Source organism: Lepidochelys olivacea, assembly GCF_965140295.1.
Source record: "Lepidochelys olivacea isolate rLepOli2 genome assembly, chromosome: 2".
Taxonomy (NCBI): domain Eukaryota; kingdom Metazoa; phylum Chordata; order Testudines; family Cheloniidae; genus Lepidochelys; species Lepidochelys olivacea.
Genome location: NC_140412.1, coordinates 267,736,763 through 267,761,696, shown reverse-complemented (window position 1 = coordinate 267,761,696; position 24,934 = coordinate 267,736,763). Strand labels below are relative to the sequence as shown.

Genomic DNA, 24,934 nt, shown 5'->3' with positions numbered 1-24,934 from the left:
TTCTTTTAATGGCCAGTGTTGCCCACAAATCCAAATGCATGTAATCTTTAAAGGTAACCTACAAAGGTTTATTTTTCCACCTTAAAATTGGATTTGTGACCTTTTCTCATTTTTATCATGTATAAAGAGAGCATGAAAGACACTTTTTCTGCTTATATTTCAACCGCTGAAATACCAGAAATCAATCATGTCTTCCCTAGTGGTACTGAATGACATCTTGGACCTCAGGCTGTTGAGAGCTCTCATACTGTAATTAAAGTAGTGGGGAAAGGGTATTGAATGTTTAACACACTCTTCCAAACAAGTGCTTGTTAGATATGGGAGTTAAAAAAATAAAACTTAAGTAGCCTATAGGACTCTTCTCTCCGCTGCCCAAGTGTGTCTTTTTGTGATGTCATTAATGTTGCTAGTTCTCCAGTCACCTTTATTGTTTGGTGAGGGCCAAGTTACTCTGTCCCCCAAAGTCCATGGGCTGGGAGCGAAAAGTTCACAGGTAAGAGGCAAATGTTATGGTCTGTACAACTCAGAATGAGCCTCTTTATTAGTAAAATTTTAAATATGCCATTTTAAAGACAAAGATTTTAAAAAAAAATGTAAATGCATTTATGAAACCGTCTGTCTGTTGTCCACTAACTTATCACTCAGTGTATTCCTCCGTGACCAGTCTCTTCTCCCTTGTCTTCCCTGCTTGTGCACCTGCCATCTGCACACACACTTTTTTATGAATGTTTCCTACCTGCTGCTCCACTTTGAGAATCATTCCCATCCACCTTCCCCCTTACATATACCACTTGATAATTTCCCTCCCCTTCCCCCACCTCTGGGGATTTCTTCACCTATTTTCCGCCTCCAGTTCTCTGGAGAATGGGCAGTTTAGAAGCAGATGCTTTCATTCATTTGATCCTGTGGGGACAAGTCAGTGGTGGCAGCTGCAAAGAGCGGGAAGCCTGGAAAGAAGTCCCCTTTGGCTCAGGGTGGAGGGACTGGAAAAGACTAGGCCAGGTAGGCAGCAGAGGGAGAGAAGGGGTCTTCTCCTGTGGGTTCAGAGGCAGAGACAGGGTAGGGAAGATGGGAAAGGAGACTCCTTTCGGCATGGCCTGTAAGGTGCTCTGACCAAATGCTGGTGGAGAGAGGAAGGTCTCAGCTGCCTGGTCCCAATCAGGTGCAAGCTACCTCCCCAGCTCTCTGCCAGCCCACTTTGATCACAGCAGGCAGGCAGCTATGGGTAATAGGAAAGGGTTTAGGGGCTGGATCTGGGGTGTAGGCCATGTGTTTGACACCTGTTCAGTAGTCTTCCAGTATGGACAAGACCTGAATTTCTAATGCGAAAATTTTTGTTTTTGTTTTTAAATAAACCGAACCATTTTTCAGGCCTTTCATCCTTTATAAAGAAGCCCAAAATGGTAAAAGACTAATATTTTTCCTTTGCTGGTTGCCTGACTATGGAGTTGCATCCTGTGAAATCTATTTGTGTCAGCATGCAGTGCTCCACCTTGATTCAAGTAGCCTCTGCTAAAATAAAAAATAGTTCTTACTGTAACCTCTTTTGGGGTTGCAGTTAGCACCATTTTATGCTAATCAGCTACACCATTCAGTTTCTGGCAGGTTGCTAATTAAATCCTCATTTGGGGAAAGTTTGAATGCCTGTTACTGTTACTATGAGGATTGCACATTTCTTGGATTTATATTTTAGTTGTTGCTCTGAGTGAGGTGGGATGTATTCCATTTTCAGGTTTAGCTGCTTACAAAACAGGTTGCCAGTTTTCCGTTGATGCTTAGTTTTAATAAATAGAAGTATTCTGTTGATTGCTAATTTTATTCAAAAGTGCCTTAAGCTTGCAGGTGTTGCTGATGCGGTTGGATATATCCGATCATGTTTTCTCCTTTTCTTTTCTTTTCTCTTTTCTTTTTTCCCCTTCCATCTCTTCTATGTTTACATTGTATGTATCTGGATATATAAAAGCTATTTTTCCTTATACATTTTTCAAGTGTCCCGTTTCAGCTTTGTTTCTATAGAATTTGCATTACTAGCATTTCATATGCACTGGAATTAAGCATCAGAGGTACAGATCCTTAGAGCTGGATAAATTTATTTTTCAATTCAGCCAGCAAACCAAAAAAATCAGAAAAAAAATTTGGTTAGGGTAAAAAAAATCTTGATAATTTGGCAGCAAATTGGAAAAGTCTGATACAGATCATAAGGAACATTACATTCTGGTCAGCTTCAGAAAACTCTGTATGTGCATTCATCCCCCTTGTGTAACCTTTAGCTCTGTGGTTAGGGCACTTCCTTGGGATGTGGAAGAACCAGGTTGAATCCCCATTCTGGAGCAGAGACTTGAACTCAAATCTCTCCCCTCCCAGGTAACCGCCATCACCTACAGGCTATTCTGGGGTGGGTTGCTCTCAGTCTCTCCTGTTGAAGCTGTTCCACTTTGTGTATATACTAAAAATATATATTGAAGCAGAGACTTGAAATCAGGTGTCACCCCTGCCATATGAGACCCTTAGCCACCAGGTTATAGACTATTCTGCTCTCAGTCTCTCCTGTTGAAGCTGTTCCATTTTGTATCAGAAAGACAGAAGATTTGAATCCACATCTCATACCCCCCAGCTGTGTGTTTTAATCACCAGGCTGTAGTCATTTTCTCTTTCTTGCCCAGTGAGTATTTAAGTATTTCTACAAAGTGAAACAACTTCAGGAGGAGAGATTGAGAGCAACCCACACCAAAATAGCCTATTGGTTAGGAGGCTCACTTGAGAGGGGAGAGTTTGAGTTCTGATCACTGCTCCAGAGTGGAGATTCAAACATACCAGGTAAATACCCTAACTGCTGGGCTTATGGTTATAAGGGACAGTCAATCTCTCTCACTCCCACTCACACAGCTGGCCCTGAAAAACATTTTCACAGCCAAAACTAATCACGTCAAATTGACAAATAGTTTTGGGTCAATAAGCACATTCTAACCGCTTTGTGAACTTTCCCCAGTGACCTGCTAATAACCTTCCCTATGTCTTGCAAGAAAGCACATGCATAGTACTGAAAGGAAATTGAGTTTCCACATTTACACAGTCAGAGACTTTCCGAGACAGTTGACCTTGCATTGTCTAGGGCAACAAAATATGAACTAGAATCTGGGCTAACAGTATCTAAATCCTTCTCTTTGAAATGTAAGCTCTAACGAACTAGTGAGTTGAAGGTGAAAAGGCTATGCTTTATGCACTACATATAGAGATGGGTGATTTTTTTTTTTAATAAATATTTTATTCACTGAAAAATGCAGTTGTGTGTGTATGGAAAAGTGAGGGGCGTTGCCTGGGTTTTTTCATGTAATCACTCAGATGAGTGCTAGCTAACCTTTTACCACCCCCAAACAACTACATATAAAAGACCTGTTAATATTGTAATGACTTTGTTAGACGTCTATGCCTGTGCTTTTTTTCAGGGAATGTTTGTTTTTTGTTTCTAATGTTTTATATATGTAAAGATTTAGAAGTGTGGATTTTCCAAGCTGTCCTATGTATTCAAATGCAGTTAGTGTTCTGAGGAAGAAAGTGTGATACAGTGGTCAGAAGGGTAATGAGAGCCTCAGGATTCCTCACATATGAACATAAAAATGGCCACACTGGGTCAGACCAGTGGGCCATCTAGCCCAGTATCCTGTCTTCCAACAGTGGCCTATGCCGATGCTTCAGAGGGAGTGAACAGAACAGGGCAATTTATTGGGTGATCTATCCCCTGTCATCCAGTCCCAGCTTCTTGCAGTCAGAGGTTTTAAGAACACCCAGAGCATGGGGATGGATCCATGACCATCTTGGCTAATAACCACTGATGGACCTGTCCTCCATGAACTTATCTAAGGGCTTGTCGACACTGGCACTTTACAGCACTGCAACTTTCTCGCTCAGGGAGGTGAAAAAATACCCCCGAGTGCAGCAAGTTTCAGCGCAGACATACACCAGCGCTGGGAGCTGCGCCCCTCGTGGAGGTGGGTTTTTTTAGAGCACTGGGAGAGCTCTCTGCTGCGACCACACAAGCCACATTAAAGTGCTGCCGTGGCAGCGCTTTAACGTTGCCAGTGTAGACTAGCCCTAATTCTTTTTTTAACCCAGTTTATACTTTTGGCCTTCACAATATTCTCAGGCAACGAGTTCCACAGGTTGACTCTGCCTCGTGTGAAGTACTACTTCCTTAGGTTAGTTTTAAACCAGCCTCCTGTAAATTTCATCAGATGACACCTGATTTTTGTGTTTTGTGAAGCAATTAATACTTTTTCCACACCATTCATGATATTATAGACCTCAATCATATCCCCCCTCAGTCTTCTTTTCCAAGCTGAATGATCCAAGTTTTTTTAATATCTTCCATTTTTCTAATAATTTTTGTTTATCGTTCTCTGTACTTTTTCCAATTCTAATATATCTTTTTTGAGATGTGGTGAGCAAAACTTCATGCAGTATTCAAGGTGTGGGCATTCCTTGGATTTATATAGTGGCATTATGGTATTTTCTGTCGTCTTATCTGTCCCTTTCCTAATGGTTCTTAACACTGTTAGCTTTTTTGACTGCCGCTGCACATTGAGCAGATGTTTTCAGAGAACTGTTCACAAGATCTCTTTCTTAAGTGGTAATAGCTAATTTAGACCCCATCACTTTGTATGTATATTTGGGATTATGTTTTCCGATGTGAATTACTTTGCTTTTATCAGCATTGAATTTCATCTGCCATTTTCCTGCCACTGGTCTGCCTTGGTCTTAACTATCCTGAGTAATTCTCCATCATCTGTAAACTTCATCACCTCCAGTGTTTGCCCCTTTTTCCAGATAATTTATGAACATGTTGAAAAGAACTGGTCCCAACAGATCCTTGGGGACCCTGATAGTTACCTCTCTTCATTGTGAAAACTGACCATTTATTCCTACCCTTCGTTATCTGTCTGTTACTGATCCATGTTACTAGTTACTGATCCATGAGAGAACATTCGCTCTTATCCCATGACTCCTTATTATGCATAAGAACCTTTGGTGAGGGACATTGTCAAAGGGTTTCTGAAAGTTTGAATACACTGTATCCACTGGATCACCTTTGGCCACATGTTTGTAGATACCCTCAAATAATTCTAATAGATTAGTGAGGAATGATTTCCCTTTATAAAAACCATGTTGACTCTTCCCCAACATATCATGTTCATCTATGTCTCTGATAATTCTATTCTTTACTGTTGTTGCCACCAATTTGCTTGGTACTGACGTTAGGCTTATCCACCTGTAACTGCCAGGATCACCTCTAGAGCCTTTTATTAAAAATCAGTGTCACATTAGCTATCCTCCAGTCACCTGGTACAGAGGCTGATTTAAGCAGTAGGTTACACACCACAGTTAATTCTTCAATGACTACCATCTGGTCCTGGTGATTCATTCCTGTTTAATGTATCAGTTTGTTCCAAAACCTGCTCTATTGACACCTCAATCTGGGACAGTTCGTTAGATTTGTCATTGAAAAAGAATGGCTCAGGTGTGGGAATCTCCCTCACATCCTCTGCAGTAAAGACCAATGCAAAGAATTCATTTATCTTTTCCAAAACAGCCTTGTCTCCCTTGCTTTGACTCTAATCCAGTTATTTAACCTCTTTTTGCTTCCTCTGTAAAATATGAGTAATATGAATCCTCTAAGGTGTTTTTTAGCTGAAGAGTGTTTTGAGATCCCATGATAAAATGTCATATAAAATGGATATTCAGGGCCAAAATCTCAGCTATTGCTGAGTCGGAGACATTAATAAAAGTACAAGAGTTGGAACAGTTGAACATAAGTTTAAAGGAGTTATGTGGATTGAGGTTCACAAGTTCCACGGATAGCTGGCAGTATTACCTGATCAGCTAAATATATATCAATCATAATTTCTCTTATATGTTTATCCCTGGCTCATTTCCTAAGAAAATCGGTTTGGATTCCCAACTTCAACATTCCCAGCAAGAATGTAAGATTGCTTTTATGGCAATAGACAGTTCATTGTGAAGTTGCAAGATAAAATGGTATTGTCTTAACACAGTCTGTTCAGGGTGATGTGGAATACTATGCTGCTAATAAGTTAACTTATAAAGGTCATTCTTGTTGTGTATATTTAAAGCAGGGCAGAGAAGTAAAACGATAATTATGAGTAAGCAATTTCTTTGACAAGGAAGATTAGCTTAGTAGTGCTATGCATTGCTACAGTGCAGACTTAGGTTCACTTTGTGGTGTTCTAGTCTTTTCCCCTCTCCCTGGGTTGGTGGGGACATGGAAGAATTGTGAGGCAGCATGCTTACCTTCAGAAAGTAAGGTGAACCTCCCATTCAACAATTTTTCTTGCTGGCTGAGCAACAGTTGTCATGCTCTGGAGGGGGTCCAGTCCAACAAACAGAAAGGTCTGTTGAAGCACAGCAGAGCTGTGAGGGGGGACAAAGTTGCAAAGCGGTATAAAGTGAAAGAATCATCAGGTCACAGAAAGACTTGGATGGATCCTGTTGTCACAATGGAGTTTGAGTTTGTGACCAGCTTCTATAAGAGTTAATTTAAATACAGTCCCTTCACATAAGATTGTTAACATGTAGTTCCTAAATTAGTGGGTGTATTGTGTTCTGGCTTTGATAGTGAGTCAGTCTGTAACATCCTGAGGTGAATGGTGTTCTTCAGTGTAGATAGGACTGTTTACATAACCTAGCCAGTCAATTCTCCTCCCTCCCGGATATGGGAAGACATTCCAAAGTGCATTGCATGAAGGGGAAAAACCCATAATCCACTCCCTCAGTCAGCGTGGGATGGCTGCTCAGATGTTCCCAGAATGTATGGGTACACACACAGCTATGTAGCATGGTAGGTGTGCATAAGCCAGCAACAGCCGACACAAGGTTATGTCAGAAAAAAGACTGCTGTATAGTCATGATTAATAGTAGATGAGTGTATGATAGTCTGTAGTTAACACAGTTCTGTCTTACTATTGAGGGAGCATTAGTATTAGATTTCTAATACTCCATGGAATCTTTTCTCACAGTCAAATTACTATTTAACCGTTGGAGTAAAAGGGAGGATGCCCGGTTTTAAGTGCATCCTGCTGACTGGCAAATATAATTAGTATGTGTCTGATAACTGTGAAACCTAAAATTATTGAAAAAATTGGGTTTGTTTAATCTGGAGAAGAGAAGACTGAGAGGGGACATAACAGTTTTCAAGTACATAAAAGGTTGTTACAAGAAGGAGGGAGAAAAATTGTTGTTCTTAACCTCTGAGGCTAGGACAAGAAGCAATGGGCTTAAATTGCAGCAAGGGCATGTGGCAGGTTGGATCACAGAAACGTCCTTGGGGTTGCCAACTGATGTGCCAAAACTACTACTTCCCCTGCTTTCCCTGCAGCTTGGGACTCCAACACCCTGTCTTGCTGAGCCAGACATGCCAGTCTGCTCCAACACAGACCCAGGGTCTGAACCACGTGCCCCAAAGCTGCAGACTTAACTGAAAGCAACTTAAGAAGTGTTCCTGTCCTTAACACTCAGTTGCCCAACTCCCAATGGGGTCCAAACCCCAAATAGATCCGTTTTACCCTGTATAAAGCTTATACAGGATAAACTCCTAAATTGTTCACCATCTATAACACTGATAGAGAGAGATGCACAGCTGTTTGCCCCCCCCCACACCCCCCCAGGTATTAATACGTACTGTGGGTTAATTAATAAGTAAAATGTGATTTTATTAAATACAGGAAGTAGGATTTAAGTGGTTCCAGGTAGTAACAGACAGAACAAAATGAATTACCAAGCAGAATAAAATAGAACATGCAAGTCTATGTCTAAGAAAACTGAATACAGATAAAACCTCACCCTTAGAGGAATTCCAGTAAGCTTCCTTTTACAGACTAGTTTCCTTCTAGTCTGGGTACAGCAATCACTCACACCCCCTGTAGTTACTGTCCTTTGTTCCAGTTTCTTTCAGGTATCCTTGGAGGTAGAGAGGCTCTCTTTAGCCAGCTGGAGACAAAATGGAGGGCTCTCGCACAGGCTTAAATAGACTCTCTTGTGGGTGGAGACCCCCTCCTCTCTCCTTTGCGAAGTCCAGCTACAAGATGGAGTTTTGGAGTCACATGAGCAAATCACATGTCCATGCATGACTCAGGTTTTTACAGGCAGCAGCCATTGCCCACATGCTATCTTGAATATCTCCAGGAAGACTTCTTATGTGGATTGTGACCTTCCAACATCCATTGTTCGTTAAATGCTTTTTGATTGGGCATTTAACTTGCACATTCTGTTCTCAAGAAGCTGATCAAATGCTTTACAAAGGCTATTTAAAAATCAAGCAAGTACACAGCCAATATTCATAACTTTTTGAATAAAAAAATGATACATGAATACAAATAGGATTAATAGATTCAGTAGATCATAACCTCTACAGAGATCTGTTACATGGCATATGTAGCATAAAACATATTCTAGATATGTCATATATACATTCATAAGCATATTTCCAATAAAGCCCTATGGGGGGCACCGTCACAGGGCGGTTTAGGTTGGACATTAGGAAAAACTTCCTAACTGTCAGAGTGGTTAAGCACTGGAATAAATTGCTTAGGGAAGTTGTGGAATCTCCATCATTGGGGATTTTTAAGAGCAGGTTGGACAAACACCTGTCAGCGATGGTCTAGATAATACTTAGCCCTGCCTTGAGTGCAGAGGACTGAACTAGATGACCTCTTGAGGTCACTTCCAGTCTATGATTCTAATTGTTCTGCTACACTTGGCACTGGTGAGGCCCCAGCTGGAGTACTATGTCCAATTTTGAGCACCACAGTTATAAAGGGTGTGGCAAATAGGAATGAGTGCAGAGCAACAAAAATGATAGGTTTAGAAGACCCGACCTGTGAGGAAGGGTTGGAAAAACTGGGCATGTTTAGTCTTGAGAAAAGACAACTGGGGGCAACCTGATAAGTCTTCCAATATATTAAGGACTTTTACAAAGAGGATGGTGATCAGTTGTTCTCCATGTCCACTGCAGGTAGGACAAGAAATAATGGGCTTAATTTGCAGCGAGGTAGATTTAGGTTTGATATCAGGAAAATCTTTCTAGCTAGAAGGATAGTTAAGCTCTGGAATAGGCTTCCATGGGAGGTCATGGAGTCCTCATCACTGGAACCATTTAAAAACAAGTTGGACATATGCTTGTCAGGGATGATCTGGGTTTACTTGGTCCTGTCACAGCACAGGGAGCTGGATTTGATGATTTCTCAAGGTCCCTTCCAGCCCTGCATTTCTGCGATTTTATGACCTTCAGTATTCATTTCCAACTAGATGCATAAGTAGCTGAGCATGTTTCCCCCTAAAGAATTATTAGAAGCTAAGTTAACAGGAGCACAGCTGTAGTAAGAACCCAAACTGATAAAAATCATTAACTGCCTAAGAAAATACCTGAAGGTGATCTGACAGCACAGCCATCACAATGCAGTATTAACTTTTACCCCTCTCATGCTGAGTGAGGCTCACTGTCTTATTTATTTATTTATTTATTTATTTGGTTGCAGTTTGCACACAAGCCACTCCAACAACATCTCTCTGGCCAGTTTGGAAGCTGAGGAGATTCTCAAACAGAAACGACTGGATAGCCTGGCTACTGTACCCTCCATACCAGACAACAGCTGTGTTGCAGCTAGAATCCGCCCCATTTGCAGATACAAGAAACGCAAGCTGGTCCGAGCTAACACTGTCTCTCTCCTTAGCAAGAAGGTAGGTACAAACTCTCAGTGAGTTTAGCCACATGGCTGCTAAAATACAATCTAGCCTGCGTTTTTTTTTATTAAGTCTAAACACAAAGGAGTACCCCCTTCACTCCCACGGTCTCCAAGTGCATTATAAACATCCCTCTGAGAGTAGATGATACTCTATTTTGTTGATTTAGTTCAGGGGTCTCAAACATGCGGCCCGCTAAGCTCACTGCTTCCCTGCGGCCACAGGGGGAGGGGGAAGAGAGAACGGGGATGCGCGGCCAATGGGAGCTTCGGGGGAGGTACCCGCAGGCAAGAACAGCTCACGGAGTTCTCTGTTCCCCCTCCCCCCGTGGCCGCAGGTGCCTGCCTTCCCGGAGCAGAGTGGCACGGGGCCAGGGCAGGCAGGGAGCCTACCCTAGCCCCAGTGCATGCCCCTGCCACCCCGGAGCCGCTCAAGGTAAGCGGCGCCGGGCTGGAACTCGAACCCCTCCTGCATCCCACCCCCCTGTCCTGAGCCCCCTGCCACACCCTGCACCCGTCCTGCACCCCAACCCTCTGCCCTGAGCCCCCTGCAGCACCCCACGGGCAGGGGGAGGGTGGGGGCAGTTGGGGGGGGTGATGCGGCCCTCAGGCCAACATACAAGTCCTCATGTGGACCTCCTGATGATTCGAATTTGAGACCCCTGATTTAGTTGGATGATTTAGTTGGTGTTGGTCCTGCTTTGAGCAGGGGGTTTGGACTAGATGACCTCCTGAGGTCTCTTCCAACCCCAATCTTCTATGATTCTATGATTTTACAATTGGGGAAACCAAGGCATAGAAATTGAATTGCCCAAGGTCACAGGGAAACTGTCAAGAGCTGGGATTAGAGCCAGAGTACCTGAATCCTAGTCATGTGCTCAGACCATGCCTTTGCGAGCGGTGACAGCCTAACTATGGTTTTGGTTTCTGCACTGACATAATTTCTATTTCCCACCACTTACCTTTAGCTTAGAGTGTTTACATTACAAACATCTTCTTCTTTATTTTGATGTTTCCTGCTCAGTAGAAGATGATACAAGAAACAAGCTATACTCACTTGGAAATGTCAAAAAAGTTTAACTGTGAATTGTCCCTTTAAAATAGCACCATATGTTAGTATTATAGGCCTAAGTATAATTACCAGAAACCATTGTAATTCAATTTTATGTTTAGCCACAAGGAGAATTCCAGTCTTGTATTAGTGAAAATGATTTTTTCAAAGGATAAGAGCTGGAATCCAGGAGCAAGGAGAGTACTTGAAAGAAATAGGTGATTGTATTCCTTGCTGTGCCCTGCATACATACTGTTATTGCTGCTGAGTGAGCACTGGGACCTGTGTGTCTGTGTTTGGTTTACTCTTTTGTTGGTTCACTGGAGATGGTCCATTCAACAAGACCATTGTTATGTCTATCTTTCAAAATTTATCTAAATATTTCCTTTTTGAAAGGTTTGGTTTTTTTTTGGTTAGGGCATGAAATGTAGTTTGTCTGTAGAAATCAGACCCTGGAAACATTGGATCTGAATATCAGCATCCCTTCTTAAATTAAGGAAAACACTGGTGATTTTTCCCTTTTTAGATGGCTGATCTTTTTATTTTCCTTTATACTAGCCGCAGAAACCTCTCACCATGAAGTGTAGCTGTGAATGGCCCAGCACTTGTATCTTGTGTGGTTGTAAAACCTCTATTCAAGCCATAGACCCAGACACTATGTCCTTAGAAGAGCGTATAGCACTGCTGGATTCTGGCTTCCATCCCATACTGTCATTCTCTCATGGTGAGTAGATTACACGTTCTTAGTATAAAATAAAGGACTTTATTCTACAGGTGTCCTGCTCCTCCTTCCATTTACAGGCAAGAATGTTTAAAATACACTAAACTGAATTTTAGGGTAGTATATATGCAAGGAATTGCCAGAGGCTTCCCACAAAGTTATGCAGTGTGACTCTAATTTCCCTTATTTTTAATACAGAGATACAGCCCATGGAGACTACATGTCCCAGCATACCATGCTCTGAATAGAAGGGTACTGCTATTTTTACTCTGTTTAATGTTTAAATAGATGAGCTCTTGACAGTGCCACTGCAGCCCTCTCTTGAGTGTCCCTTCTGGAAAGAAAAATCTTTTTGTTATTGTTTAATTTTCCATGGAAAAATTCCCAGATTCTTTCCAAGGAAAGAATAGGATCTTTAAAAGGGGATCTTGGAAAGCCAGACCAAATCTTAACCTAATTTTTTTTTCTTGTCTCTTAGAAAAGTATGCTGCTATTTTTGTATTTAAAAAAATAAGTAAGTTCTAAAAGTCTAGCCCTCATAAAGAGCTCCTGTCTCCATGGGCTGCAACAACAAACCAGAAGAGACCATCTCACCCCCTTTTGAGTAACACTAAACTAATTAGCATACATGCACAAAAAGAACAATGTGGAAGGAAACAAATGGTAGGAGGGATTATCAACAACAGGAAATCTACTCAAAAATGACTAAGGGCTTGTCTACACTGGCAATTTACAGCGCTTCAACTTTCTTGCTCGGGGTGTGAAAAAATACCCCCTTGAGTGCAGCAAGTTTCAGCACTGTAAAGCGCCAGTGTAAACAGTGCACCGGCTCTGGGAGCTGCTCTTCCACCGCTGGTAGCTACACCTCTCGTGGAGGTGGGTTTTTTAGAGCTCTGGGAGAGCTCTCTCCTAGCACTCTGCTGTGACTACACAAGCGTTGCCAGTGTAGACTAGCCCTAAAACTCATTTTAATGCTGGTTTTTAGGCAGCGCTCTCCCCAAAGTGTATTTGAAGAGAAAATTTATTTTTCCAGGGTTGTGATTGATTTGGTTCCAGCCAGTGAGAGTCAGCTAAATTCTGTTGGGGGATCAGGAATTGTTTGATTTCATGTACCCTATTAGACTTTCTCTAGTATATTTACTTTTTTTTTTTTTTAATTTAACTTCTGGGACAGTGGACATCTGGAAACTGGGTGTATTCAAAGTTAGGTCAGGACTGGGCTCTTGGAAGGGTGACTTGAGTAGGTTTCACTACATAAGTGGGTATATGAGGACTGATGTCTGTGAAGGAAAGAACTGGGAAGAGGGGACTCTTGTACCTGGGAAGGGAAAAAACGACTCTCTGTTTTGGAGGAAATTCAGGTAGAATTATTCTTCAAGTGATTGTCCACATATATTCTGTTCTGGTGCCCTTGTGCTGGAGACTGGATTCTGTGTGTTTGCGTGCTGCCCCTGTGTCCTGAATGCCCTGTTGCTCCTGGTACCTGAGGGCATAAAGGGTAGGGCAGCCACAACCATCCTTCAGTTCCATCTGAGGCAGAGACAGAATCCCAGCAGTGTCTGCATCTCTGGGCACTGTGTGATTCTTTTGCTCTAGTTCAGGGGTTCTCAAACTTCCTTGGCACCGCGACCCCCTTCTGACAACAAAAATGACTACACGACCCCAGGAGGGAGGACAGAAGCCTGAGCCTTCCCGAGCCCCACTCCCCTGCGGTGGGGAGCGGAAGCTGAAGCCCCACCGCTCATGCTGAAGGGTTTCAGCCCTGGGTCCCAGCAAGTCTAAGCCGGTGCTGGCAACCTCATTAAAATGGGGTCATGACCCACTTTGGGGTTCCAACCCACGGTTTTAGAACCGCTGCTCTAGTTTTTAGTTTAGTGTTCCTTAATATAGTTAAGTTAACATAGTTTAAGCCCACTGGCCAAAAAGTAAAAGAAAGAAGGTCTTTAACTTTGGGGTGCTCCCAACACAGGGTGCCCTGAACATGGCAGAATCAAAATTCCAGGATTTAATTCCTGTCCATCTGCAAGCTATCCATATGGTGACAGACACTCAAAAAGACTTCTACCTCAGTGAAGTGCATATTCCAGAAAAATGCACCACATGTCGCTCTTTTTCAAAGAGGACACCAAAAGCAAGGGAGTCCCACCTACAAGTGTTCCTCCTGAAGATGTCCATGAAGGCGTACTCCAAACCTGAGATGAAGAAAATGACCAGACCAGTAATCCATGGGTCCACCCAGAGCTTCGAGAAAGTCTTACTTGTTGACTACAGAGTCTGTGAGAGCCTCCATACCCTCCTCAACGCAATTTTCTGAGGAAAGAGGGAGCAAGGAGCACTGCTCTGAGTGATTGGAGAGACAGATTTCCCTTGCTGATCCAGAGTAGTCCAAACCAGGAGGCAGTTCAAGGTCTGGATCGGGTCCTACTGACAGCTTGGCCCAGACAGGTCACTGAACAAACTTGGCACAGCTTGAGGAGCCCGGTCATGCCACTTACTATACCGATGTTTTGGCACCGAAAGCACCAAGAACAGATGTCTAAGCTCCCCACACCAGCTGAGATCAACAGAGCCCCTGAGGAAAAGACAGAAGTTCCAGAGATGGAGATGCTCTGCTCCTTACTCCCCTGCCATACGCTCTGCATCAACCTCCTGTCAGCAAATCTGACAGGACTGTTGGGAGCCTGTCAAATGTCCCAGGCCTTTCTGCCTCCCCATCTCTCACTGTTCTCCTTCCTTTATACCTAGGCTTGTTTTCCTTATTGGTCTCAGCTGTGGGTACATGCCTCCATGATTGGCAGGTCCAACAGCTGTGCTGGGGTGTGGTCAGCCTGGTTGCCTGTGAGCAGGGAAGACTCTCCTCCCCCATCTGTCTATGCTTAGTATGGGCTTTGTAAACCCAATTACAGAGCTACATAGAACCACAGGATTTGTATTCCCTTTGTCCCACCCCTCCCCCACCCTTTTGGGAACCATTTTTTTTGCTTTTGGGAGGCCTGGAACCTAGAAACCAGTAAGTCCTAGAAATTGTAGACATGCTGTGTGCTATACAGTTTCAGTCTCTCCCTGCCCCACTTCCTTGTCCCTCTTCAGGGACCCCTCTCATGAGATACTGTTAAACGAAATAAACTTTTCTATAGCAATGGAAGGAGAGTCTGTAGAATTCTAGGGCAGAGAGATTTATTCACTTTGTTTCATAATCCCAGTGAAGAATGGAGGTTGGTAACCCTAGTTTCCTTAGTTCCTACCCTACATCCTCAAGACTGGCTTTTGGCTCTCGGCTTACAGGATGTCTCTTTCCATACAGCTATTCAACCGGACCCTCAGGAAATACCTCACTTTGCTTCTGGGAAAGTTGCATTATCAATGCAGGGTGCTTTCCTTTGGCCTCTCTGCAGCTCCCAGAGTATTGACCGAGTGCCTCACAGTTATGGCAGCCTATCTAAGGATACAAGGGGAGTGCAAATCTATGTAGAGCTTGACACCTGGTTACCAAAAGTTGATCTCCTCAACAAGTGAGCAATTCCATTCAAGTAACACTACAACTCTTTGCCCCCTTAGGTCTCAGAGTCAAAAGGGAGAAATCCATTCTTACCTCACTCAAAACAGAGTTCATAGGGGCATTATTTGACTCCACAGTGGTAAAAAACTACTTGCCACAGGACAGATTCCTCACCATGCTGAACTTCAATCAATGCCAGGCTTACCTGGCAACATCAGTCAGCATATCTCATGCTCTTAGGGCATGTGACCTCATGGACCTACATGACAGCCACATTTACACTGATCTCAACTATCTTTTCATGGAGCATGGTTAATGGGGGTCCCCTCTTTGAACATCTAGCAACCTTTTCTGTATACCGCTTGTCTATGAAAACCACCTTGATGGTTAGAAATGCAGCCTAGAGAATAAGGGAAATCCAGGCTGCAATGGCATATACATTATGTGATAAGGACAGGGTGACATCAAGGCTTCATCCAAAGTTTCTGCCCAAGGCCATCTTGAAGCTTCACCTGAATCAAGTGATCCACCTGCCAATTTTTTTCAAGCCTTGGAGTAGTCAAGGGAAGCCAAACTTCACACCTTATGTATAAGGCTAAGGTTTTGTAATGAATATTTTTAGTAAGAGTTACAGACAGGTCACAGGCAATAAAGAAAAACTGACTGAAGCCTGTGACCTGTCCTGGATTGCTACTAAAAATATCCATGATAAAATGGGAAGGGACTGGGCAGCTGCGGGGTGGCTGGGAGCTCTGGGGCCTGCACCACCAGTGAGGGCTCAGAGCTCCAGGGCCCCCTTGACTCCCTCGATGGAGGGGAGCTGCAGGGGGTCCCCCTGCCTCCCTGTGGTGTCCAGGGGTCCCCCTGCTGCCGCAGGAGGAGGCGGGACCCTGCAGCTCCCAGCCACCAGGGCTGAAGTCACGGAGGTCTTTGGAAGTCATGGATTCTGTGACTTCCACGACCTCCGTGACAAAATCGTAGCCTTACTTACATGTGCTCCAAATTCTTTCCTACTGTGACTAGGACAAGACCATTCAGGAGTTCTCAGAGATTGTCCCTGGCCTTTTCTGACCGGATGAAGCATCAGCCGATACCCACTGAACGATTATTTTTGTGGCTTTCTGACTATATCAGGGCATGCTGCGCAATCATAGAATATCAGGGTTGGAAGGTCATCTAGTCCAACCCCCTGCTCAAAGCAAGACCAATCCCCAACTAAATCATCCCAGCCAGGACTTTAAAAACTTCTAAGGAAGGAGATTCCACCACCTCCCTAGGTAACGCATTCCAGTGTTTCACCACCCTCCTAGTGAAAAAGTTTTTCCTAATATCCAATCTAAACCTCCCCCGCTGCAACTTGAGACCATTATTCATTGTTCTGTCATCTGCTACCACTGAGAACAGTCTAGAGCCACCCTCTTTCAGGTAGCTGAAAGCAGCTATCAAATCCCCCCTCATTCGTCTCTTCCACAGACTAAACAATCCCAGTTCCCTCAGCCTCTCCTCATAAGTCATGTGTTCCAGTCCCCTAATCATTTTTGTTACCCTCCACTGGACGCTTTCCGATTTTTCCACATCCTTCTTGTAGTGTGGGGCCCAAAACTGGACACAGTACTCCAGATGAGGCCTCACCAAAGTCGAATAGAGGGGAACGATCACGTCCCTCGATCAGCTGGCAATGCCCCTACTTATACATCCCAAAATGCCATTGGCCTTCTTGGCAACAAGGGCACACTGTTGACTCATATCCAGCTTCTCGTCCACTGTCACCCCTAGGTCCTATTCTGCAGAACTGCTGCCTAGCCATTCGGTCCCTAGTCTGTAGCGGTGCATGGGATTCTTCCATCCTAGGTGCAGGACTCTGCACTTGTCCTTGTTGAACCTCATCAGATTTCTTTTGGCCCAATCCTCTCATTTGTCTAGGGCCCTGTGTATCCTATCCCTACCCTCCAGCGTATCTACCTCTCCTCCCAGTTTAGTGTCATCTGCAAAAGCTCACTTGAACCTACTTTCACAGATCATGGCTCATTCTACCAGAGCTCAAGCATCCTCTGCAGTCTCTCTTCTCAGGGGCGTTCCAATCTCAGATTTGTAGACCACCCAGCTGGGTGAAGGTGTGAACTGAACTCCAGCACTGCTTGTTGGAGAGCTCCAGATCAGACACCCACTTTGGCAGAGCTGTCTTATTCATTGTTTCAGCAGACTCTGAGCACCCACCTCCTGGACAGAAGATCACGACTTGTGCGTTACCAGATGAATACACATGGACAATCACAAAAAGAATAGTTAACTTAGTAACTGTGGTTCTTCAAGATGTATTGTCCACACATATTCCACAACCCTTCCCTGCCCTTCTTCCCCACTACTGTGGAGTCCTGAACCACCTAGATTCTGATTTAGGAAGCAATTGAAGGGTAATTGTGACCGCCCTCATTCCTTTATGCCCTTGGCTGTGGAGAGTGAGAGGGTATCTAGGGCACAGGTGTGGCCCCAGCAAACTCCGAAGGAATCTATCTCATATGAGGCACATGTGCACCAGAATTGGAATACATGTGGGGAACGCATATCGAAGAACCACAGTTACTATAGAGTTTCAGATTAGCAGCCGTGTTAGTCTGTATTCGCAAAAAGAAAAGGAGTACTTGTGGCACCTTAGAGACTAACCAATTTATTTGGGCATAAGCTTTTGTGAGCTACAGCTCACTTCATCGGATGCATTCAGTGGAAAATACAGTGAGGAGATTTATATACACACAGAACATGAAAAAATTGGTGTTATCATACACACTGTAAAGAGAGTGATCACTTAAGATGAGCTATTACCAGCAGGAGAGCAGGGGGGTGTGGGAAGAAAACCTTTTGTAGTGATAATCAAGGTGGGCCACTTCCAGGAGTTAACAAGAACGTCTGAGGAACAGTGGGTGCGGGGGAATAAACATGGGGAAATAGTTTTACTTTGTGTAATGACTCATCCGCTCCCAGTCTCTATTCAAGCCTAAGTTAATTGTATCCAGTTTGCAAATTAATTCCATTCAGCAGTCTCTCATTGGAGTCTGTTTTTTAAGGCTCTTTGTTGTAATATTGCGACTTTTAGGTCAGAGATCAAGTGACCAGAGAGATTGAAGTGTTCTCCGACTGGTTTATGAATGTTATAATTCTTGACATCTGATTTGTGTCCATTTATTCTTTTACATAGAGACTGTCCAGTTTGACCAATGTACATGGCAGAGGGGCATTGCTGGCACATGATGGCATATATCACATTGGTAGATGTGCAGATGAATGAGCCTCTGATAGTGTGGCTGATGTGATTAGGCCCTATGATGGCATCCCCTGCTTTGATATGTGGACACAGTTGGCAAAGGGCTTTGTTGAAAGGATAGGTTCCTACGTTAGTGGTTCTGTGGTGTGGGGTGTGGTTGCTGGTGAGTATTTGCTTCAGGTTGGGGGGCTGTCTGTAGGCAAGGACTGGCCTGATTTGTGAGTGTGATGGGTCGTCCTTCAGGATAGGTTGTAGATCCTTAATGATGCGTTGGAGAGGTTTTAGTTGGGGGCTGAAGGTGATGGCTAGTGGCGTTGTGTTATTTTCTTTGTTGGGCTTGTCCGATAGTAGGTGACTTCTGGGTACTCTTCTCACTCTGTCAATCTGTTTCTTCACTTCAGCAGGTGGGTACTGTGGTTGTAAGAATGCTTGATAGAGATCTTGTAGGTGTTTGTCTCTGTCTGAGGGGTTGGAGCAAATTTTGTATCGCAGAGCTTGGCTGTAGACGATGGATCGTGTGGTGTGGTCAGGGTGAAAGCTGGAGGCATGTAGGTAGGAATAACGGTCAGTAGGTTTCCGGTATAGGGTGGTGTTTATATGACCATCACTTATTAGCACTGTAGTGTCCAAGAAGTGGATCTCTTGTGTGGACTGGTCCAGGCTGAGGTTGATGGTGGGATGGAAATGGTTGGAATCATGGTGGAATTCCTCAAGGGCTTCTTTTCCATGGGTCCAGATGATGAAGATGTCATCAATATAGCGCAAATAGAGTAGGGGTGTCAAGGTTCCTTCCCCACTCTGAACGCTAGGGTACAGATGTGGGGACCTGCATGAAAACCTCCTAAGCTTATCTTTACCAGCTTAGGTCAAAACTTCCCCAAGGTACAAAATATTCCACCCTTTGTCCTTGGATTGGCCGCTACCACCACCAAACAAATACTGGTTACTGGGGAAGAGCTGTTTGGAAACATCTTTCCCCCCAAATACTTCCCAAAACCTTGCACCCCACTTCCTGGACAAGGTTTGGTAAAAAGCCTCACCAGTTTGCGTAGGTGACTACAGACCCAGACCCTTGGATCTTAAGAACAATGAATAATCCTCCCAACACTTGCACCCCCCCCTTTCCTGGGAAATGTTGGATAAAAAGCCTCACCAATTTGCATAGGTGGCCACAGACCCAAACCCTTGGATCTGAGAACAATGAAAAAGCATTCAGTTTTCTTACAAGAAGACTTTTAATAGAAATAGGAGTAAATAGAAGTAAAGAAATCCCCTCTGTAAAATCAGGATGGTAGATACCTTACAGGGTAATTAGATTCAAAACATAGAGAATCCCTCTTAGCAAAACCTTAAGTTACAAAAAAGATACACAGACAGAAATAGTTATTCTATTCAGCACAATTCTTTTCTCAGCCATTTAAAGAAATCATAATCTAACACATACCTAGCTAGATTACTTACTAAAAGTTCTAAGACTCCATTCCTGGTCTATCCCCGACAAAAGCAGCATATAGACAGACACGCAGACCCTTTGTTTCTGTCCCTCCTCTCAGCTTTTGAAAGTATCTTGTCTCCTCATTGGTCATTTTGGTCAGGTGCCAGCGAGGTTACCTTTAGCTTCTTAACCCTTTACAGGTGAGAGGAGTGTTCCTCTGGCCAGGAGGGATTTTAAAAGGGTTTACCCTTCCCTTTGTATTTGTGACAAGGGGCATTAGGGGACGAGAACTGAGGAAGCGTTGTTCTAAGTCAGCCATAAAAATGTTGGCATACTGTGGGGTCATGCAGGTACCCATAGCAGTGCCGCTGATTTGAAAGTATACATTCTCCATCTCCTCACTGTATTTTCCACTGATTGCATCCGATGAAATGAGCTGTAGCTCATGAAAGCTTATGCTCAAATAAATTGGTTAGTCTCTTAGTTACTGTAGAGTAAGTAACTGTTCTTTTTTTGCAAGAGGTTTTGGCAACTGCAAGGACAAGACATTTGTCACAGGGCTTAAAGGCAGGGTAAACAACTGGAAGGGTATACTTTTCCCCAATGTGCAAGGGTGAAAGCATCTATTTCAGACGTGTTTGATGTTAATTTCTGTTTTACCTTGTCATACTTGCTTTTTACAGTAAGAACAGAGAGACAATAGGAAATGAAATATGAGAAGCCTTTGCTAAAGCTTTTCAGGTAATGACACAGGCCACTGTCAAGAAATGATAGTGTAGTTGAAAATGGGTTAGGCCAGCACAGTGTGAGAGGTAATCCATTGAGGCAAGATGCCAAATTCCATAAGCTAGATTGTCCTGACCAGCTGCTTTGTTGCAGGAAAGCTTTTATTCTGGGGCCACTCATGCTGAACTTTCTGTATCACATCATCTGTGACAACGAGCTGTAAGATTAAAAAGGGACAGGATTTGTAACTGCTTAGCTGCATGTGTGACTTTCCTATGTATAGAATTTAACAGTACTGGCAGATGCTAATTACAAATTATGTCTGTACAACACTGGTATTTGTGTGTGGGGAGAGAGGATTTGTGTATATTAGAATAACCTGTTGTTTTTATTTTCAGGCAAGCCTCTTCACTTGTACTTGGAAACCTTACTAAGAGATGACAGGCAGCATAGATTGAGCCATAAGCTCAAGGCTCTGAAGATGTCCCATTTTGGAAAGAAGCCACAAGATCTAACCAACGTTTTCCCAAAGCTAGGCCTATCACCTCTCTCTGCATCCAGTAAGTTCAGCTGAGATGGGGTGTCAACTTACATGTAAGTTTTAACAGGTGACCAAAGTGCAACCCTACAGTGTAGCCTACAGTTCCTGTCATTTCTGTAGAAAGTAGCAATAAACTCAGTACATAAACGTCAGGTGGTGATTGGCTTTGGCATCTTGCAAATTGCAGAAGTTCTCATCACCACAATGGAAAGCCTGCTTTTGGTTAGATGACCAAATAAATGGCTACTACAGAAACCCAGACAGCGTGATTGGGAATGAACTAACAAGAAAGTCAACGAAGAGAAACTTTTTGATCCTTGTGTGTGTTAAATCAAAGCATGTGTGTATCCACCTGCCAAGAGTGCCTGGCAAATCCCTGCCAAATGTTTCTGTTTCAGTTGTGTTCAGAGCTGCCATTGTTGCTCTTCACGGTCTTCTCCTGTACTCTTTTCTGTTTTTCTAGGTTCCTGTTTCTTTTAGCCCATTAAAGTGCATGATATTAAAACTATCCATAGAAGTTAAGCTCTTAGGAAAGCTGACAGAAGCACCCAGGGCTAAAAACCAATTCCATGTTAGAAAGAATTAATCCCCAGTTATAGCATCCGGTCTTGTTTAGTGTACCATGGTGGGTGTTTTCATTTGTTTTTTTAAAAGAATATATTTTCTTATACCCTGTACTTGAATAGCAAGCATAGTATGCAGCCTGCAAGCCAGACATGCCCATGGAGTTCTTATAATGGGGCCCACAGCTGCTGACTCTGACGTACTTATTTGTTTTGCCGTTGTTGTGAACAAACCAGAGAACGTATAAAGAAAAGAACTTTATGCTGAAAATACAGATTGGCACCAGGCAGTGTGGTGGTTGGCATTTGATGCACATCCCATGTGCATTCAGCTTTGTGCCTTCAGCTGTATGAAAAAGGAAGCGCTATACATATTGGCTTAACAATAGTTAATTACCCTACCCATTGTTTTCAGTCTGTTTGTTTCTCTTTGAGAGAGAAGGTTACTTGCAAAGACTGTAGATGTCATCCATCCAATATTTGGTACAAGAGGCATTGAGTAGAGAATGGTCATGCTTGTTAGCACTGAAGTCACTCTCCTTTCCAGGTGTAAGGAACCTACTAAAGAAGGCAAACTATTACACTTAAATATAAACTCCATCAGTCTTGCATCCTGTGTCCGTTTCGATGGCTTTACTATGTGCTTTAGAATAGCTGTTATAGTATTCTGTCTTAGGTCCCTTCTGCTCAGGGATTAATCTTGGCTTCTCTCCAGTGGTGTCAGAGAGCCTTTCTCTTCTGTGGCAAATGCTACTGCTGCCAGCAGTGCACATTCAGTGTTTTCTCGGATAATAATTCACTTCCTTTGATTCATGTTTGAGAGGACACATCAGCCTTTCTGTGCAGTTTCAGTTGACTTATGGTGGTATTCTTCACTTCCTGTCCTAAAACTGTGTACTGTGTTTGAGATAATTTGATCAGCTGCTGCATTTTAGTGGTGAGTGAAAAGATCTTTATATATCACTTCTCCTCCTCAGAGTAGTGTCATGGGGCTTAATTGTAGTGGTTGACCGTGTTTTTTAAATTAATGTGATACACAAAAAGGAGTGATTCAAAGATGGGGCTAATGTGATCAGCTCAACATACGAGGAAGATTTTTGGTGGCCACTTTTTGAACATACTGGAGGGGAGTCTACTGTTTTTGATACTTATATTCATTGCAAACACCCAGCAAAGATGAATTTCACAGGTGATATGTTCAATTCTGTGCAGTGCTAATGGTTTCACTTGGGTTTTCTGACTTGTAGATTTTTCCCCATTTCTTTTATTTTAACATTTCTTCCACAATACAGACTGCATTCCCCAGCTGGGTTCTGGTGGACTGACAGATAAGAGCAGCAATGACTTATGAACAAATTACTCTGGATTTACTTGGGTTCTCTATTCATGTGCTTTATTAACAGGTTCATTGTTTAAAGGGGAGAGGCAGCTTAAAGGAACAGACAATCACAGCTTGCTTGTTTCCGGTTCTCAGACACATAAACATAGTCCTTTGATGCACCACCTACCATCTTTGTATCTAGAAACTCCTCCAGCGCCATCTTCCAGCCAGTTCCCTTCCGCTGGTAATTCAACAATGGTGAGTCAGAACATAATCTGTGTCAAACAAACCTAAAAAAGGGAGCTGTTTTTTTAATGCAGCTGGTGAACATCTGCATTGCTGGACATGGCCAACGGATGCTAGACTCATCGTGGACACCCTATGCCAAAGCTATGGGAGGGGAGTCCTTGCCTGCCAGTAGGCTGCAGGGACAATCTGGAAATGCCTTTATTAAAATGATCTTGGTATTAGACAGTAGTAACTACTTGCTTCAGTGGTCTTAGCCAGCACCCAAAGTGGCCAGGGTGCCTGCTGTGCACCACCAGGGCCAGCATATGTGGTCTATAAATTTCTTACTAAGCGTACACCATCAGTAAAAACAAGTGCAAAGTACTTTACTTAGGAAGGAAAAATTGAATTCACAACTACAACATGGGGAATAACTGGCTATGTGGTAGTACTGCTGAAAAGTATCGGGGCATTATAGTGGATCACAAATTGAATGTGAGTCAACAATCTGATGCAGCTGTGAAAAAAAGCAAATATGATTCTGGGGTGTATTAACAGGAGTCTTGTATGTAAGATACAGGAGGCAATTGTCCTGCTTTATTCAGCACTAGTGAGGCCTCAGCTGGAGTACTGTGTCCAATTCTGGGCACCACACTTTAGGAAAGATATGGACAAATTGGAGAGAGTCCAGAGGAGAGCAACAAAAAACGATAAAAGGTTTAGAAAACATGACCTATGAGGAAAGGTTAAAAAATCTTCGCATGTTTAGTCTTGAGAAAAGAAAACTAAGGCGGGACCTGGTAACAGTCTTGAAATATGTTAAAGGCTGCTATAAAGAGGACTTTGATCAATTGTTCTCCATACCCGCTGAAGGTACGACAAGAAATCATGGGTGTAATCTGCAACAAGGGATATTTAGGTTAGATAGGATCTGGAATAACTATAAGGATCTGGAATAGGCTTCTAAGGGACATTGCAGAATTCCCGCAATTTGAGGCTTTTAATAAAAGGTTGAATGAACACCAGTCAGAGATGGTCTAGGTTTAGTTGGTCCAGCCACAGCACAACGGGCTGGACTTAATTACTTTTTGAGGTCCCTTCCAGCCCTACTTTTCTATGATTCTGTCAGTCCTGTGCATAAACAATCCTTGTGTGAGCTCTGTGACTCAACTTTGTTTTGATCACAAATTAAGTGGGAGAGAACAGAATTAGAGAGGCAGGGAGGGGAAATGCTACATCTCACGATAGTCATTTGTATAAGCCCATATAGGATAAGTATTGACTGGCTCCTGTCCAGGCCTCTGTGGATATGGGGAGACTGCTGGGTTGGAGGGAGGAGACTTAGAAGTAGCAATTATTACATTTATTGCTCTTCCTCCCCCCGCCCCCCTCCCCCCACATGCTATTTTTGACTAATGGGCAGCTGTTTCAGGCTTGACTGACAGAAGCAAGGTGGAGCAATCCCAAAGCTGAACTGCTTTCCTGTTGCCCAGATAGCTTCAGCAGGGCAGGCCCATCTCCATTCTGCGTTGTCTGCTCCAGATCCATCTCATGCTTCACTGCTATATCCAAAATATTTGTAAACTATTCTTCTTTGAGGACTCCTTCACAGAGTCTACTGACATTGTCAGCTCACTTGCTTGGAGCCTCATTACCAGAAGCTGTCCATCTTTCTGGCCCCACCTTCTATAGGTGACTCCATTGGGAATGCCCAGCTGCAGTTGTCTAGGAATAGAGTTGGAAGTTGGACCTGTTAGCCTTGCCTGCTCTGGACTGGAACAATCTTTTCAGAAGCTTCCTAAACCAAATTCTAAAGGATTTTATGGACAAGTCTT

At 43.3% G+C, this 24,934-nt stretch overlaps 1 protein-coding gene across 4 annotated transcripts in view; it reads left to right on the top strand.

The window, feature by feature from the left end:
• Nucleotides 1-24,934, top strand: part of LOC311515705 (KAT8 regulatory NSL complex subunit 1-like) — a 151,527-nt gene that overhangs the window by 91,935 nt on the left and 34,658 nt on the right. For all 4 annotated transcript variants that reach the window (XM_084618955.1, XM_084618954.1, XM_084618953.1 and 1 more), the window contains 4 exons: nucleotides 9,549-9,750; nucleotides 11,362-11,527; nucleotides 20,845-21,006; nucleotides 22,954-23,129. In XM_084618955.1, the coding sequence (XP_084475081.1) occupies nucleotides 9,549-9,750; nucleotides 11,362-11,527; nucleotides 20,845-21,006; nucleotides 22,954-23,129 (706 nt within the window). The remainder of the gene's footprint in view (nucleotides 1-9,548; nucleotides 9,751-11,361; nucleotides 11,528-20,844; nucleotides 21,007-22,953; nucleotides 23,130-24,934) is intronic.